This window comes from Panthera pardus, unplaced genomic scaffold (assembly GCF_024362965.1).
Source record: "Panthera pardus isolate Hobbes unplaced genomic scaffold, ASM2436296v1 HiC_scaffold_18, whole genome shotgun sequence".
NCBI lineage: Eukaryota > Metazoa > Chordata > Mammalia > Carnivora > Felidae > Panthera > Panthera pardus.
Window position 1 is genome coordinate 15,002,509 of NW_026526743.1, and position 15,903 is coordinate 15,018,411.

The following is a 15,903-nucleotide window of genomic DNA, read 5'->3' on the forward strand; positions in this document are numbered from 1 at the left end:
ATCTAGGATATACAAAGAACTCTCAAAACTCAGCAGTAAGAAATTAAACAGTCCAGGGGCGCCTGGCTGGCTCAGTCAGTGGAGCAGGCAGCTCTGGATTTCTGGGTCGTGTGTTCGAGCCCCATGTTGGGTGTAGAGATTACTTAAATAAAGCTTAACAAAACGTAAACAGTCTACATGGGCAAAAGACATGAAGAGACATTTCACCAAAGAGGATACACAGATGGGAAATCAGCACATGAAAAGACACACTATTAGCCATTAGAGAGATACGAATGAAAACCACAATGAGCACTCATTACACAGCTATCAGAATGGCTAAACCAGAAAATAACGACAACATCAAATGCTGGTGAGGATGTAGGAGAGATTGATCACCCGTTGTTGGCGGGAATGGAGAAATGGTACAGCCACTCTGGAAGAAAGGGTTGGCAGTGTCTTAAAAAACCAGACATGCACCCACCACATGACCTAGCAATTGTATTCCTGGGCATTTATCCCAGAGAAATGAAGACTTATGTTCCTACAACATCTTGCATGTGAACGTTTATAGCAGTTTTATTTGTAACAGCCCCAAACTGGAAACAATCCAGATGTCCTTGAACAGTTAAACAGTTAAACAAACTATAGTGCATGCGTACCATGGAATAACATTCAGGAATAAAAAGAAACAAACTCTTGATATGCAACTATCTGTGGAAAGCTCCAGAGAATTATGCAGAGTGCAAAAAGCCCATCCCCCCGAATTATGACTCAATTTATATGACATTCTTAAAATGACAGAAATGTTGAAACAGGGAGCAGATAGGGGCGTCTGGGTCGCAGAGTCAGTTGAGCATCTGACTCTTGATTTTCAGGCAGGTCACGATCCCAGGGTGGTGGGATCGAGCCCGGCACTGGGCTTCGTGCTGAGTGTGTCTCTGCTCCTCTCCCTGCTTGTTCTCTCTCTGGAAGAAAGAAAGAAAGAAAGAAAAGAAAGAAAGAAAGAAAGAAAGAAAGAAAGAAAGAAAGAAAGAAAGAAAGAGAGAAGAAGAAAGAAAGAAAGAAAAGAAGAAAGAAAGAAAGAAAGAAGTGGAGAGCAGACTAGTGTGTACAAGGGCTTCAGGAGGGGATGGAGGGGTTTGACTGTGACTGTTGAAAAGCCAACAGGAAGGACCTTTGTGGTGATGAATTTTCTGTGTCTTAACTGTATCAATGTGAAACTGTATTATACTTTTGCAAGATGTTACCATCAGGAGGAACCGGGGTAAAGGGCCCACAGGATCTTTGTATTATTTCTTACAACTGCATGCAAATCTGAAATTATGTGAAAATAAAAAGGATCAACACAATCACACACAAATATTTGCCTTGCAAGCTATTTCACGTACCTGAAAATGTGTAAAAAGGTATTCAAATAGATTCATAGATAGTGGGGTATCTCTGGGGAGGGCATGGGAACTGAGGAGATAATCCTTGGAATATTTAACCTTATCAGTAATATTTTAATTCCTTACAAGGAGAAGGAAATCTACCTGAGTAATTAAAAATTAAAACCAACTCGGAGCACCTGGCTGGCTCAGTCAGTGGAGCATGAAACTCTTGATCCTGGTGTCGTGAGTTCTAGCCCCAGGCTGGGTGTAGAGATTGCTTAAAGATAAAATTAAAAAAAAAAAACAAACCTAAAATCAACTCATTGGATATGGGGGAAATGCTAGCTCATCCATTATTTAACTCCTGGTAGGATGAAAAAAAATTTGAGAGCTTTCTAAGAGCTAGAGCTTGTTGATCTGACCTCTAGACTTGCTGATATGGCTGAGTAAAACGCTGGGCTGGCCCTCCAACCTTCTGCTACTGTGCCACTGACCAGATCTATTTTCAGCCTGTACTGAGCCCTGAGACACGGCATCGGTGAGCTCTGGCTCATGGCTGGGTTCAGCCCAGGAGAGGTTGGGTTCAGCAGGAGACTGAAGGGGGGAGGTGAACAAGGTTGGGGTATCTATTCTCCATTCTCCTGGTTCCCTCCGTGCAGGACTGATGTCTGACAGTGGCTGTGTTACTGTTCCTCTGTCCCAGCCTCGCCCCTCAATGGATAGACGAGCTCTCCATGTTGCTAGCTTCTGGGTGCAACACCACCCCTTGGTGCTGGTTCCCTTAACCTGCCCACTTTTGCCCAGATTGCACATGTGAGCAGGTCACCTGCTTCAGATAATTTTCATTTTTATCCGGCGTATTTTTTCATTGGAATTGTTATTGAGATCATTGTAGCTTGGCATACTATTGTAAGAAATAATACAAGAGAGAGCCTATGCGCTCTTTCCCCTCCCCCGCCAAGTGAAAACATCTTACAAAATTATAGTACAATATGACAACCAGGCAAATGACATTGATGCAATCCACGCATCTTATTGAGAGATCCTGGGGCCACCTGGGTGGCTCAGTTGGTTGAGTGTCCAACTCTTGATTTCGGCTCGGGTCATGATTGGGGTCGTGGGATAGAGCCCTGTGTCGGGCTCCATGCTGACAGCGCAGAGCCTGCTTGGATCCTCTCTCTCCCTCTCTCTCTGACCCTCCTGTGCTCTCCCTCTCTCTCAGCCTCAGTTTTACTCATATACAGTGTGTGTCTGTGTGTGTGTGTGTGCATTTAGTTCCACACAATTTTATCACATGTGTAGCTTCATGTATCCACCACTAGTCAAGACAAAACAACTCAGTCACAAGGATCCCCAAGTTGCTTTTATTTTTTATAACCCACACCCGCCTGTCCCTGTCCACAACCCACCTTGTCCCTAACCCCTGGCAACCACTAATCTAGCCTCCAGTTCTAAAATATTGTCATTTCAGAAATATTCTATAAGTAAGATCATGCAGTGTGTAACCGTTTGGGATGGCTCTTTTCACGGAGTGTAATTCCCTGGAGATTCATCCAGGTTTCTTTTCGTGTATCAATTATTCCTCCCTGCTTCCTGGTATCTATGTAGCAGAACTTGTTTTACTCTTTGAGGGACATCTTGGCTGTTTCTAGTTTGGGGCTCTTCCTAATGTCGCTATGGACATTTGCATGCAGCTTCTTGGGTGGACATACATTTTCATTTCCCCGGAGTGACGGTCCAGGAGAGCAGTTGCTGGCTGGACCTATCAGTTGCATGTTTTATGAGAAACCGCCAGCCTGTTTTTCGGAGTGGTTCTACCATTTTTACGTTCCTACCAGCAACATAGGACTGACCCGATTTCTCAATCATGTTTGAGTTGGACTCACAAACAGCTTTTTTGGTTTTTGCTCCTAAAATGCTCGAAGCATTTTTTAAAAATATTTTTTAATGTTTATTTATTTTTGAGAAACAGAGTGAGACAAAGCGTGAGCTGGGGAGGGGCAGAGAGAAGGAGACACAGAATCTGAAGCAGGCTCCAGGCTCTAAGCTGTCAGCACAGAGCCCGACATGGGGCTCGAACTCACAAACGGTGAGATCAAAAGCTGAAGTCTGACGCTTAACCGATTGAGCCACCCAGGCGCCCCTTGAAGCAGTTTTGTTTTTTTTTTTTTTTTTTTTTTTTTTTTTTTTTAGCAGAGTATGGGTCACACACAGTGAGTGGGTCACAAGAAAGCTATTAGATTGGTATTTGTCTTAGTCCGGTTGGCTGCTGTCACAAAACAGACTGGGTGGTTTATAAACAACAGATTTTTTTTTAAGTTTTCTTTCTTTTTTTTCTTCAAATTTTCTTTATTGAAGTAATCTCTACACCCAACGTGGGACTCAAACTCACACCCCCCAAGATCAAGAGTTGCATGCTCTTCTGACTGAGCCAACCAGGTGCCCCCAGAATTTCTTTTTCACAGTGCTGGAGGCTGGGAAGTCCAAGAGCAGGTGCCTGGTCAGGTGAGGGCCCTCTTCTGGGAGGCCAAGTTCTCACGTGCTAGAAGGGAGCTGGGGAGCTCCGTAGGGTCTCTCTCACAAGAGGACTAACCCCATTCATGACTTACTCACCTCCCAAAGGTGCCACCAACCAATACCATCATCTTTGCTGATTAGGATTTCAACACAGAAATGTTGAGGGGACAAATGTACAAGAGTATTAAATGTTATTTTCTACTGCACGTAATTCCAGCTCAATAACGTGCCTGGTGGGGCTCATAGCTGGATTCCTGATTGTCCAGAATCTGAGTCTGCTTCCCTGAGTCCGTCCCAGCGCTCCACTCCTCTCACTGTTACCAATCTTACTTGTACTTCTTTGGTCCTTGGAGACATGTGGTTGCTTTTCAGCCCCACAGTGGATATCGGTCAGGGGCGATATAACCTTAACTAATAAGGTGGCAAACAACCAAAACCCCAGCTCAAGCCACCTTGGACAGTGGACAGTTTACGGACTTATAAAACCAGAATGCGGGAGTTAAGAGAAGGCTTCGGGTAAGGTTTGATCCTGTAGGACATCATGAACCTCCCAGTTCTGTTTGTTTTATGTTTCGGGTTTCCTTCCACAGGTGGGGAAGCTGTTCCCCCTTACACATTCCAAGATGGGTGCTAAGAGCTCCCCGGCTTTACACTCGGACTTCTTCAGTAGAGGTCGAAGACAGCCTCTCTCCCAAGATGTCTGACTTTGATTGGACTAGCTTAGGTCATGTATCCACGACAAACCCAGTCACTGGAACCAGGGGCACAACTGTGGTAAAGGGCTGCAGCCAGGTCACATATCCCATCCCAGGGATGGGGGAGGGGGAAAAGTCACCTTCCGGAACTATCCAAATCTCCAACTGAAATGGGGGATGTGGGGATGGGTGGGGGAGAGGTAATGGAAGCTTGGAAAACAGGCTGCATGGACACTTTGGGGGAATCCTTTCTAACATTTCCATAGAATTTCTCTCATGATTTTTCTGAGTTCTTATCTTTTTTTTTTTTTTTTTTTTAGTATTTATTTTAAGAGAAAGTGTGTGTGTGTATGCGCGTGTGCTCGTGCGCGTGCACATGCATGTGTGGGTGGGGAGAGCCAGAGAGAGAGAGAGAACCCCAAGAATCCCAAGCAGCAAGCTCCTAGCTAATGGGTGGGGGGAGGTTTGATTCCATGAACTTGAGATCATGACCTTTGCTGAAATCAAGAGTCAGACGCCTAACCACCCAGAGTTCTTACATATCAACCATGTAGACGTTTCTTAAAACCTTTACACCTTTGAATAAGAAAATAAACACTGAAAAAACAAAACAATTTTCTCATTGATGCTGAGGAAGACCTACATCTGAAAGAGTCACAACTTGCCTGTAATTATCAATATTTATTAATGAACGTAATTATAATAAATTAGAGGTGGTCTCATGAAGGAAGCTTGGTTGAACTTGGCCAAAACATACCTAAGCTATTCTGCACACAGACCAGTCTATATAGGTTGTAGAGCATCACCGATAATAACACCGGCAGTCCCAAAGTCACATCTCCAAGCTATGCGAGCTCAGGCAGGACTCGGTTTCTCTGTCCCTCAGCTTCCTCCCTGATAAAATGTCAGCTAATAAAAGGACCTTTGTGGCAACGCTGCTGGGGAGAATAAAGCATTAAATACAAGAGAAGAGCTTCAAGTAGGGCCCAGCACAGGGAGAGTGTTTAGTACAAATTAGCTCCGATTATTATGAACAATGACTGAGAAAAATGTAATCTCACTTTTCTTTTTTTTTTAAGTCCTTTAAAAAAATTTTAACGTTTATTTATTTTTGAAAGAGACAGAGCACGAGCCAGGGAGAGGCAGAGAGACAGAGAGGGAGACCCAGAATCCGAAGCAGGCTCCAGGCTCTGAACTGTCAGCACAGGGCCCGCCGCGGGGCTTGAACTCACCAACTGTGAAATCATGACCTGAGTCGAGGGTCTGAGCCAGCCAGGTGCCCCGTGATTCCACTTTTCAACAGCAAACGCACATTTATAATTGGCAAAGGAATACATATCATTTAAGAACAGGCCAAGGAAGCCAGAGAGAGTTTGTCAAAGACCCGGATGAGGAAAACCCAAGAGAACCCAGGGGGAATATTCAGGGCGAGACAAGAAAGATAAACAGAGAAAGACAAGGGGCGCCTGGGTGGCTCAACAGTCAAGTGCGGACTCTTGATTTCGGCTCAGGTCATGATCTCAGCTTTGTCTACTGCAGCCCCAGGTGGGGCTCTGCGCTGACAGCTCAGAGCCTGCTTGGGATTCTCTCTCTCTCTCTCTCTCTCTCTCTCTCCTTCTCTCCCTACCCGCCCCTCCGCTCCCCTGCTCTTTCTCCTCCCTCAAAATAAATAAATAAATTTTTTCTTGGAAAAAAAGAAACAGAGGAAGACAAGACTGCGAAGCCAGGAAGCCGCTGCCCACAGGGCACTACAAACCTGCCCCAGGAGCTCCCTGAGGGCAGGCACTGGTGTGGGGACACCTGCCACTCTTGTCCCTCGAACGGGAAGGAAAAACTATGTTTTCGGTTCCTTCCTAGAGTGCAGAAGAAAGGCAAGCGCGGGCGCGCAAGTCAAACAGCTGTCCAGAAAACAGACCCAAGCGGTTGGCTCAGGACAGAGGGTTGGGGCCGAGCCACGGCTGGCACCCGCCCGCAGGCGGGTAAAGTCCTCAGCCCCGGGCAGGCGCCCCAGCGCTGACGTTCGGAAAGCTTAGCCGGCTCCGGACGGGGAAGTCCGGCTGCTCACCGTCTCCCAGCCCCGCACATAAAAGCCGCATGGACCCTGCAGGCGCCGCTGTCGCTGTCGAAGGTGGGCTCCAGCCTGGGGACAGCGGAAGGCGGGCGCTGCAGCAGCACGAGGGGGCACCGAGGACAGCGTGCAGGTGAGCGGCGAGCGGAGACGGGCCGAGGGCACCAGGGGGCTGCGGGCTCGCGGCGTGTCTCGGGCCCGCGCTCTGAGCATCGGTCCCGGCGCGACGCCAAGCAGAGGCAGGGGCTTGGACTCTTGGCGCCTCGCCTTGCGCAGGAGCAGAGATGGGGCCGAGAGGCGCAGCCGCGGTGGCCGTGGGGCTGTGGGTCTTGGTGACGGCGGGCGAGGCGGCGGACCCTGGCGTGACGACACCCCGGCGCTGCCTGCTGTCACACTACCGCTCGCTGGACCCCAGGGCGGTGGCGGCGGTCAAGGCGCTGAGGGACCGCTACGTGAGTGACGCCCAGACCTCTCCACCCGTCCCCGAGGGCCCCCTGCGTCCCAGCGCCCAGCAGGCGCGCCTCGGATCTCAGGGCAGAATTCAGACCGCGGCGTCTTGCGGGGCGCCCCTGCGGTCAGCACACGCTCTGCCTCCGTGCCAGGCCCCAAAGGGCGCCCCCTCCAGGCCGACTCGGTTCCACGTCGGGGCGCCGGGCTTCGCAAGGCGACCGCGGGGTGCCTTTGACCCACCGTGCAGGCCTTCCGAGAGCTACGGGGTTCAGTGCACCATCCGCACAACCGTCCCCGGCCGGGAGCGTCCCACGTGTAGGAATCCCCGCCTTCCCAGCGCTTGGGGAGCGCAGCGAGGAGGCTCAGCCTCACCCCGACCCTTGTCCCACAGGAGGAGGAGACCCTGAGCTGGAGGCCGCGCAACTGCTCCTTTCGCCCAAGGAGGGACCCTCCGCGTCCCTGGGTGAGGCGGGCGAGCCGTCGCGGGGCGGCGCGGACGGTGGGCGCGGCCTTTCTAACTCCCGCCTGCTCCCCACAGTCGTGCGCGCGGCTTCGCCTGGTGGCCCGGGGCCTCGAGGACGCCCAGGCCGTGCTGAGCCGCTTGCGGAGCCCGGAGCGGTTCCCCGGCACCGGCCCGATCCTGGAGCTGCTGGCGGCCGCGCGGCGGGACGTGGGGGCCTGCGTGAGTACCGCCCGCGCCCCCGGCCCCTCCGGCCCCTCCGGCTCGCTCTGCGCCCCCGGGCCTCCCCGCGAAGCCAATCTGTCCCCCGAACCGAAAAGCCGGCCCAGACACGATTCGCGTCGTCTCGGTGTCCCCCTATCCGGGCTTTGGTCTGCGGTGGGAGAGTCACTCACGGGCAGAGTCCCAGGGACACTGGGTTCTTCGCCGTCTTCACGTCCCTCCTGTTCCCCTTGCAGCTCGAGCTGGTCCGGCCAGGCTCCTGGAGGAAGTCCCTCAGGCCACCGAGGACGCGTCCCCAAACACGCAGAGCTGCGAGTGCAGCGGGCGGGGAGGCGGTGAGTCTGCAGGGGGGGAGCCGTGCGAGGCTGAGACGGGATGGGAGCTCGGACTCCTGGCTCAGCCCGTCTCCGCCTCCTTCCCGCGTTCCAGGACTCGCCTGGGTGCCACGAAGCCAGCGTCGTCTTCAACCTCCTGCGCCTGCTCACGTGGGACCTGAGGCTGGTGGCAGACTCGGGGCCTTGTCTGTGATCCGGCCTGGGCTCGGCCGGGCCTGGGACCCGAAGCTCTGCGGGCGGGAGGCTTCGGGCCCCGCCCTCGGGGGGGTCCTTTGCAGCAGGCGGGTCTCTCAGCCAGCTCGGGAGATCCTCAGCCTCGGTTGGCGGGACCTCGACCCACCGGCACTGGGTGCCAGAGGTGCGGGTGCTTTTCCCAAGGCCAGAACGAGTTCCCCGGGATGCAGCGATACTTCCGTGGGACGCATGATCTTCCAGGCGCCTGGTGCGGCAGGAAGAGACTTGAGTCTGGAGTCTGCCTTGACTCCCACGTGCCATGTACCAGTTTCTACTTCTGTGGTTCCCAGAATCCCAGCGCCCCTCTCCCAGGGCAGGTCCCAGGCCCTGATTTGAACCTTCAACGCCCACTTTGGGATTGTCTGAATCTGTGATTCTTGAATCTCCCCAGTGGGGAGGCGGCATACGTTCCCTGAGGGATCTGGTAGTGGAAAGGCCTAAAGTCCTTAAATTATTGTAGTTTTTTTCATTTCTGTTACTTACTCATGTTTTGTATTTGCAAAATTCCTGTGTGTATCTGCAATTCTGTCTGTGGGTGTTAATTTATGGCCAATTATTAAATATTATTGCATTTGCATTGGTTGTTTCCTTGTGACCATTTTGGGGTGCACTGTCCAGTAAAAAAAATGCTGAACCAGGGAGATCAGGTGACTTGAATTTCAGTTCTGACCCTGCCATTTAATTATGGAGTAACTCTGGGCAAATTGCTTCTCTCTGAGCCTCGGTTTTCTCATCTATGCAATGACATTATGATACTGTCCTTGCAAATGAGTAATGTATTTTGAAATAGTGTTTATAAAGCTTCCAGGTGAGGTCATAGTGTGGTCTTAATAAATGGTCTCCATTAAATAACCACACACAGAGAAGTACACACTTGTGCTTTTTAAACCTGTCCAGATTTGTGGGCTGGCGATCTTTGTTGCTAACTGTGATCCTCATTCTCAAGGTCACACAGCTAGTGAAAGTCAGAGCCAGGTCTGAACCCCAGACCCTTTAGTTTCAGAACCTATGCTCTGAATCACCCCCACTGAACTTCCTTTCTAAGAAAAACAAGCCTGAAGTTTAGGAATTTTGAGATACTCTATCCACTTTCAGAATTCGCTGTTGATCCAATGTCTTCTCCCCTGAATTAAGGCCCTTGCAATTGACAGAAATTGACAATGCCCTGGTAGGTGACTGGGGTACATCCCTGCTTTTGGCTTTGAAACATTTTTCTGTATCAGAGCTCAAAGATTTTCCCAACTGAGGACTTCTGTTTACCCTTTCTCTGGAATTATCAATGAGGGAAAGGACTGCAGGCAGGGATCACGTGTCAGAAAGGACCCAACACCTTCCCTCCAAAAAATTCATCCCTTCTGGGTCCAGAATTTCCAGCTACACAAACGCCAGAGACTGCAGTGGTTACTGTCCAGGTGTCAGACCAAGTTCACTAAATCCCTGCCCTCACCACTTATTTGCTGTGTGACCTTGGGCAGGTCTCTTAACCTCTCTGAGTCCCCGCAGGTTACTACCTATTTACAAGGCAGGCGAAGCACAATATGCAGTTGGTGTTCTCACGGGCATTCAATACTGCCTTGTGGCAAAGCTTCCGTGACCTGGTGAGACACAGAAGTGTTCGACAAAAGGGGGGGGGGGTGTCTCTGTTTTCCTTTTGCACTGGCTGCTGCCTTTCCCCAGAAGGCTCGACCCTCAGATGTTCACATGGCTTCCTCCCCCCCTTCCTTTAGGCTTTTGCTCACATGTCACTTTCTCAGGCCACCTCATTAATCCCGCACTCTGCTCTCATCTCGGCATTATTTTCCCCCCATTTTCTGTTACCCGACATAATACATACGCCACGCTCCCCACCCCCAACCCCAACCCCGGACACTGTCTCTTACTCCTCTCTAGTAACAAGCTCTGTGAAGGGTCGTTTTGTGTTTGTTTGTTTTCGGTGCTCAATTCCTGGCACCTTGAGCAGTGCCTGACAAAATGGGGACCGAATAAGCACCCGGTGAATCAATGAAGGCGTTTGTCACCACTGGTGACCAGCTGGTTCCTTTGAAGTCCTTGGGCACACCCCACCCCCCATTCCTTAGCAGAGCGTCAGATCCCTGGGTCTTTCTGTGCTTGGATGATGGAAGGTGTGCGGGCTGTCTGTCTGTCAATCAATGGCAGGTGAGGACAGGTGGGGAAGGGTTGGTGTCCTCTCTGTTCTTGGATGTTTAGCTTTTCGACTCTCTCTGCCTGCGTCCAGACAGCCTTCTCCCTGGGATTTCTCCCCGCCCCTAAACCGCCTCCCTCTTGGAAGTCTCAAGTTCCCTGTGGCACCACCCACCAAGGGTGCCTTACCCCTCCCCTCCCTATATTAGGGAGTCCCGTAGAAAGGCAAGTCCCTCTGTCCCCTCCCACCCCAGTCCTGAAGCTAGTCCCTTCAGGGCACCGTGACCCCTCCCGGTGGGGCCGGCGCTGCCCCAGCCCTGAGGATTCACCTTCGGAACTCACCTTCGCGTAGGCAAACACTGGATCCGGTTTCTCTTTCGCTCCAGATGCTCGGCTGGCTCTGGGCTTCCCCGGCCTGGGGGCCTCCCCTGGCAGTGAAAGTTTTCACTTTTCCTACATCAGCCGGAATTGCCCATCTGTCCAGGTTAAAAGCTGCACCATGGGGCTCAGGCAGGAATGACACGTCTCAGAGCTGCAAGTTCTTGGGGGACGCAGACAGAGCAGTCAGCTGGGATCCGGAAGAGGACGCCCGACAAGACTGAGGACCCCGGGGGACAGCCTCTTTGACATTTGGAGTCCCCCGTCTGCTGAGGAAGACCAGAGTCCAGGAATGAAGTCGAGCGAGCCCCACAGCACCATCCACGACCCTCCCCTCCCCAGAGCCCTCCCCCTCGGCCCTTGATGCTGCCCTAGCCCTCGCCTTTCTGTCCTTCCGTATCACAGATCCGGCTGTGGGACGCACGCTGGTGCTCATTGCTATGGTCCAGACCGGGACGGGAGCAGTGCCCGGCCCCCAGCCCCTCGGGGCCCTCCTGGATGCCGGGGGCTGCCACTTGGCCCAGTTCAAGTCTCTGTCCCCACAAGAGCTGCGGGCTAACCTCCTCCCCTCCCTCTGTGGGTTACCTTTCCTCACTCCCCCAGCGGGGGACCTGCACCCTTCCCTCCCTGGGCTAACCCCCCCATCAGCCCTGCAGTGGGCAGACTCTGAGGGACCCTGCCAGTCCTTTTGCAACTTAACCTCCTGTTGTTAGCACCATCCAGTCCTACTGGGGTGGTCTCCTCGCCGTGCCTCAGGCTGACAGGCCGACCTCTGCCTCTGCTCTCCAGGAAGAGTCACTCGCCCTGCAGGCCCCGACCTGACGCCCCACCCCCGCCTCTTCCCCAGGACCTGGGACCTGCGGCAGCTGCAGGTAAGGGGACAGTCAGGCCCACCTCCACCCCCACCCTCACCCGGCCCCCTCCCCTTCTCCTTCTCACCGTCCCTCTCTCCTCGCCCTCCCAACCTGTCCTCTCTCACCTGCCTCAGTCTCCCATCCCCAGGTGTGGGAGCGCCTTGGAGGCTGAGCTGGCCCTGACGCTGAAGGTCCTGGGGACCGTGGCCGATGGGTCCCAGGGGGACATCCTGGACCAGCCCCTTCACACGCTGCGCCACATGCACTCCGAGCTCCAGGCCGTGTCTGCTCTCTGACCACCCACCCTAATGTCCCCCTCTGTCCCGGGCCCTGCCTCACACGCCACCCTCCTCTGCCCCCAGGTCTCGGCTCAGTCTGAAGCAGACCCCCGGCCCCAAGGCCGCCTCTATCACAGGGTGCAGTGTCTCCACGAGGCCCCGAAGAAGGTGAGTGACCGGTGCCTGAGCACAACCAGAAGTCCAGATGACAGGCAGTCACTGACCCATCGCTTCCTCCCCACCGGAGTCCCTCAGCTGCCTGGAGGCCTCTGTCCTATTCAACCTCTTCCGCCTCCTCACCCGGGACCTGAAATGTGTCGCCAGTGGAGACCTGTGTGTGTGACCCCTGACAGCCACCTGCACCCTGTCCCAACACCTTAGCTATTACTTATGCATCCCCTACTTTTCTTAATTCATTGCCACCAAATCATGATTTATGAATTGATGTGCGTGAATTCTCAAACTCGGACCTGATAAAATGTTTATTTTTCTACTTTTTGTAAACATTGTGCAAATAAAAAATGAGGAAAAAAAACGCTCCTCGTGGTGTGGGACTGTGTGTGTGTTTGTATGGATTAAGTTTGTGAGGGTTTTTTTACATTTATTTTTGGGAGAGTGCACGGTGGGTGGTGCGCACGAGCAGGGGAGGGGCAGAGAGAGGGGGACAGAGGTTCCAAAGCGGGTTCCATGTTGACAGCAGAGAGCCCCATGTGGGGCTTGAACTCATGACCGATGAGATCATGACCTGAGCAGAAGTCAGATGCTTACCAGACTAAGCCACCCAGGCGCCCCTTTTTAATTTTTATTAAAAAAAAATTTTTTTTTTTTGCAACTACGTGGATGGAACTGGAGGGTATTATGGTAAGTGAAATTAGTCAGTCAGAGAAAGACAAATATCATATGACTTCACTCATAAGAGGAGTTTAAGATACAAAACAGATGAACATAAGGGAAGGGAAGCAAAAATAATATAAAAACAGGGAGGGGGACAAACACAAGCAACTCTTTTTTTTTAAGTTGGTTTTTTTTGTTTTCTTTTGGTTTCTTTTTTAGTGTTTATTTATTATTGAGAGACAGAGAGAGACAGAGCATGAGCATGGGAGGGATAGAGAGAGGAGGAGACACAGAATCCGAAGCAGGCTCCAGGCTCTGAACAAGGGGTCAGCACAGAGCCTGATGTGGGGCTCGAACTCACGACCCGTGAGATCATGACCTGAGCCGGAGTCGGACGCTTAACCAACTGAGCCACCCGGGCTCCCCAAAACATAAGCGACTCTTAAATGCAGAGGACAGACTGAGGGCTGCTGGAGGGGTTGTGGGTGCAGGGGGGGGTGGGCTAAATGGGGAAGGGGCATTAGGGAGGACACTTGTTGGGATGAGCACTGGGTGTCATACATAGGGGATGAATCACTGGCCTCTACTCCTGAAACCATTATTGCACTATATGCTAGCTAACTGGGATGTCAATTTTAAAATTAATAATTACATAAAAAATTTTCAGGAAAAAAAAATTAAAAAAAATTTTTTAAGAGAAATATTTTTTCTTCTGCCATAACAAATTATCACACATTTAGCCTCTCGAAACAAGACGGATTTGCTAGCTCACGGTTCTGCGGGTCAGAAATCCAGGTGGGCTCGGTAGTTTCTCCGCCGTGGGTCTCACGAGGCCGAACAAAGTGCGGCTGGCTGGGTTCTTATCCGGGGCCCTGGGAAGAATCTGTCTCCGAGCTCATTCAAGTTATTGGCAGGATCGGCTCCTGGCAGTTGTAAGACTGAGATCCCTGCTCCCTCGTGGGGCTGTGGACACCCATCCACCCTTAGCTCTTGGTGGCCTCTTTGTGGTCTTTGCTCACGGATCCTTACATGTCAGAGCCAGCAGCAGCGTGTGGCAAGTCCTTCTCATGCTTCGAATCCCTCTGACTTCCCCTTCGGCCACATTTCGTCCGACTCCTGATTTCGGCTCAGGTCATAATCCCAGGGTCGTGGGATTGAGCCCTGCTGAGTTTAAGAGGCTCTTAAGATTTTCTCTTAAGAGATTAAGATTCTGTCTCTTAAGATCAGGATTCTTTTTTTTTTATTATTAATATTTATTTTTAAGAGAGAGAGAGAGAGAGAGAGAGCACGAGCGGGGGAGGGGCAGAGAGAGAGGAAGACCCAGAATCCAAAACAGGCTCCAAGCTGTTGGCACAGAGCCCGACGCGGAGCTCGAACTCACAAACCGTGAGATCATGACCTGAGCCGAAGCCGGATGCTCAACCGACTGAGCCACGCAGGCGCCCCTCTTTCATCGTATTTAACGAGAAGTCTGGAACAGCAGGGTTCGTGTGAAGCTGTGTTGACCCGGGTGGTCCACAGGCTACATACACCTAGCTAGTCAGCACTTGAAATGTAGCTGGTGCAAGCTGAGCTGTGCTCTAAGTATAGAACATTCTGCAGGAATTGAGGAATTTTTATTAAAAAAAAATTTTTTTTCACATCGGGCCTGCCAAGTTTCCCCACTGTAAAGCTACTCTTTTTCTCTTTGTAACAAGTAAGTGAGGAGACTTTGAGACTAGGTAAATGCGTATTCCTTCCCTACCTCTGACCCGTCCATGTTGGCATCCATTGACGGTGGTCGTTTGACGGCTGCTGTTAGGACAGTTACCGACCAGCGATTCTCTTTTTACACGTATTCGCTGGCATTCTACTCTTGGGAAGAGCCTTTCTCTCCTCCCTCACTTATGTATTTACCGATGGATTTCCATCAGCACAGACTCATGACTCCTTATTTTATTCAGTGGATTGTAATTCTTTGCTATCCGTTACTTTGGTATTTCAGTTGTTCCGGATTAGGACAGTAGGGTACAAGAGGGCGCCTGTGTCTTTGTGTGTGTTCCCGTCATTCTTTGAGCACCGCCTTGCTTTCTGGAATACAATTTTTAGTAATCCCCCCGCCCCTTCCAGGTCTGTAAAGAGCCGCTTCTCCGAGGAGATCTGGTTATTTTCAGTGGAGCACAGTGTTTGGAGACGGAGATCTGGGTGCGAGGTGGGTTGATTGCTTCAGGAACACCACTGCTTCTACTCTTTCTGAGGACAGAGGGACAGAGCCAGGGAATAGATAGATGTGCGTACAGAATTTCGGCTCAGCGTAAAAGGCTGAAATCTTAACAACTTTTACACTGGAGGCACCTGGGTGGCTCAGGCGGTTAAGCGACTGACTCTTGCTTTTGGTTCGGGTCGTGATTTCACTGTTCGTGAGATCGAGCCCTGCATCAGGCGCTGTGCTGACAGCAAGGAACCTGCTTGGGATTCTCTTTCTCCCTCTTTCTCTGCCCCTCCCCCACTCATGTGCATGCTCTCTCTCTCTCAAATAAATAAACTTAAAACAATTTTTTACACAGATTATCTGTTGAAATTATGTATTTTTTAATATTATAAATATTTATATTTGCAGATATGATATATTTAAATATATGATATTTAACGAATATTTCTATTATTTTCTTTTTCTTTCATATATTTATTGGTCACATGTTATTTCATATATTTCTTTTTACTTTTGAAATGTGGCTACTAGGAAATTTAAAATTACATATGTGTCTCACATAATACTTATATTGAACAGTGCTGGTCTAGAGGGCATGACGTCTTACTGGTTCTAGACTCTTTCCACCCGGCTACTCCTCCTTCCTCAGTGTATCAGTACTGTCTCTCATCATGATCATAAAATGGCTGCCACAGATCCAGCCATCACACAATCACATAACGGACCAAAAAAACCAACCAAACAAAAAAACCAGAAGTGGCAAAGATTACAGCTAGCTGTATCTATACTTATTCTCTCTTTCTTCCTTTACTGAGACAAACTAAGTTTTAAGTGGATCCAAGAGCGCTCTACTAAAGACATTTTCCAGCCTTCTCTGCAACGACAGCAGCGGG

At 50.8% G+C, this 15,903-nt stretch overlaps 1 protein-coding gene across 1 annotated transcript; it reads left to right on the forward strand.

Annotated features, from left to right (window-relative positions):
- The first annotated feature begins 6,804 nt into the window (after positions 1-6,804).
- LOC109256564 (interferon lambda-4-like) lies at positions 6,805-8,409 on the forward strand. The gene is made up of 5 exons (XM_019431989.2): positions 6,805-7,084; positions 7,474-7,545; positions 7,621-7,764; positions 8,001-8,099; positions 8,194-8,409. The coding sequence occupies exons 1-5, from the start codon at positions 6,917-6,919 to the stop codon at positions 8,290-8,292; spliced, it is 582 nt and encodes a 193-aa protein (XP_019287534.1). The 5' UTR covers positions 6,805-6,916; the 3' UTR covers positions 8,293-8,409.
- The last annotated feature ends 7,494 nt before the right edge of the window (positions 8,410-15,903 follow it).

Excerpts from the sequence above, each read along its gene's own strand:
- LOC109256564 (XM_019431989.2), top strand. The coding sequence starts at position 6,917 with ATGGGGCCGAGAGGCGCAGCCGCGGTGGCCGTGGGGCTGTGGGTCTTG. Across the intron at positions 7,765-8,000 it reads GGCGGGACGTGGGGGCCTGC|CTCGAGCTGGTCCGGCCAGG; the intron begins GTGAGTACCGCC and ends TTCCCCTTGCAG. Across the intron at positions 8,100-8,193 it reads GTGCAGCGGGCGGGGAGGCG|GACTCGCCTGGGTGCCACGA; the intron begins GTGAGTCTGCAG and ends CCCGCGTTCCAG.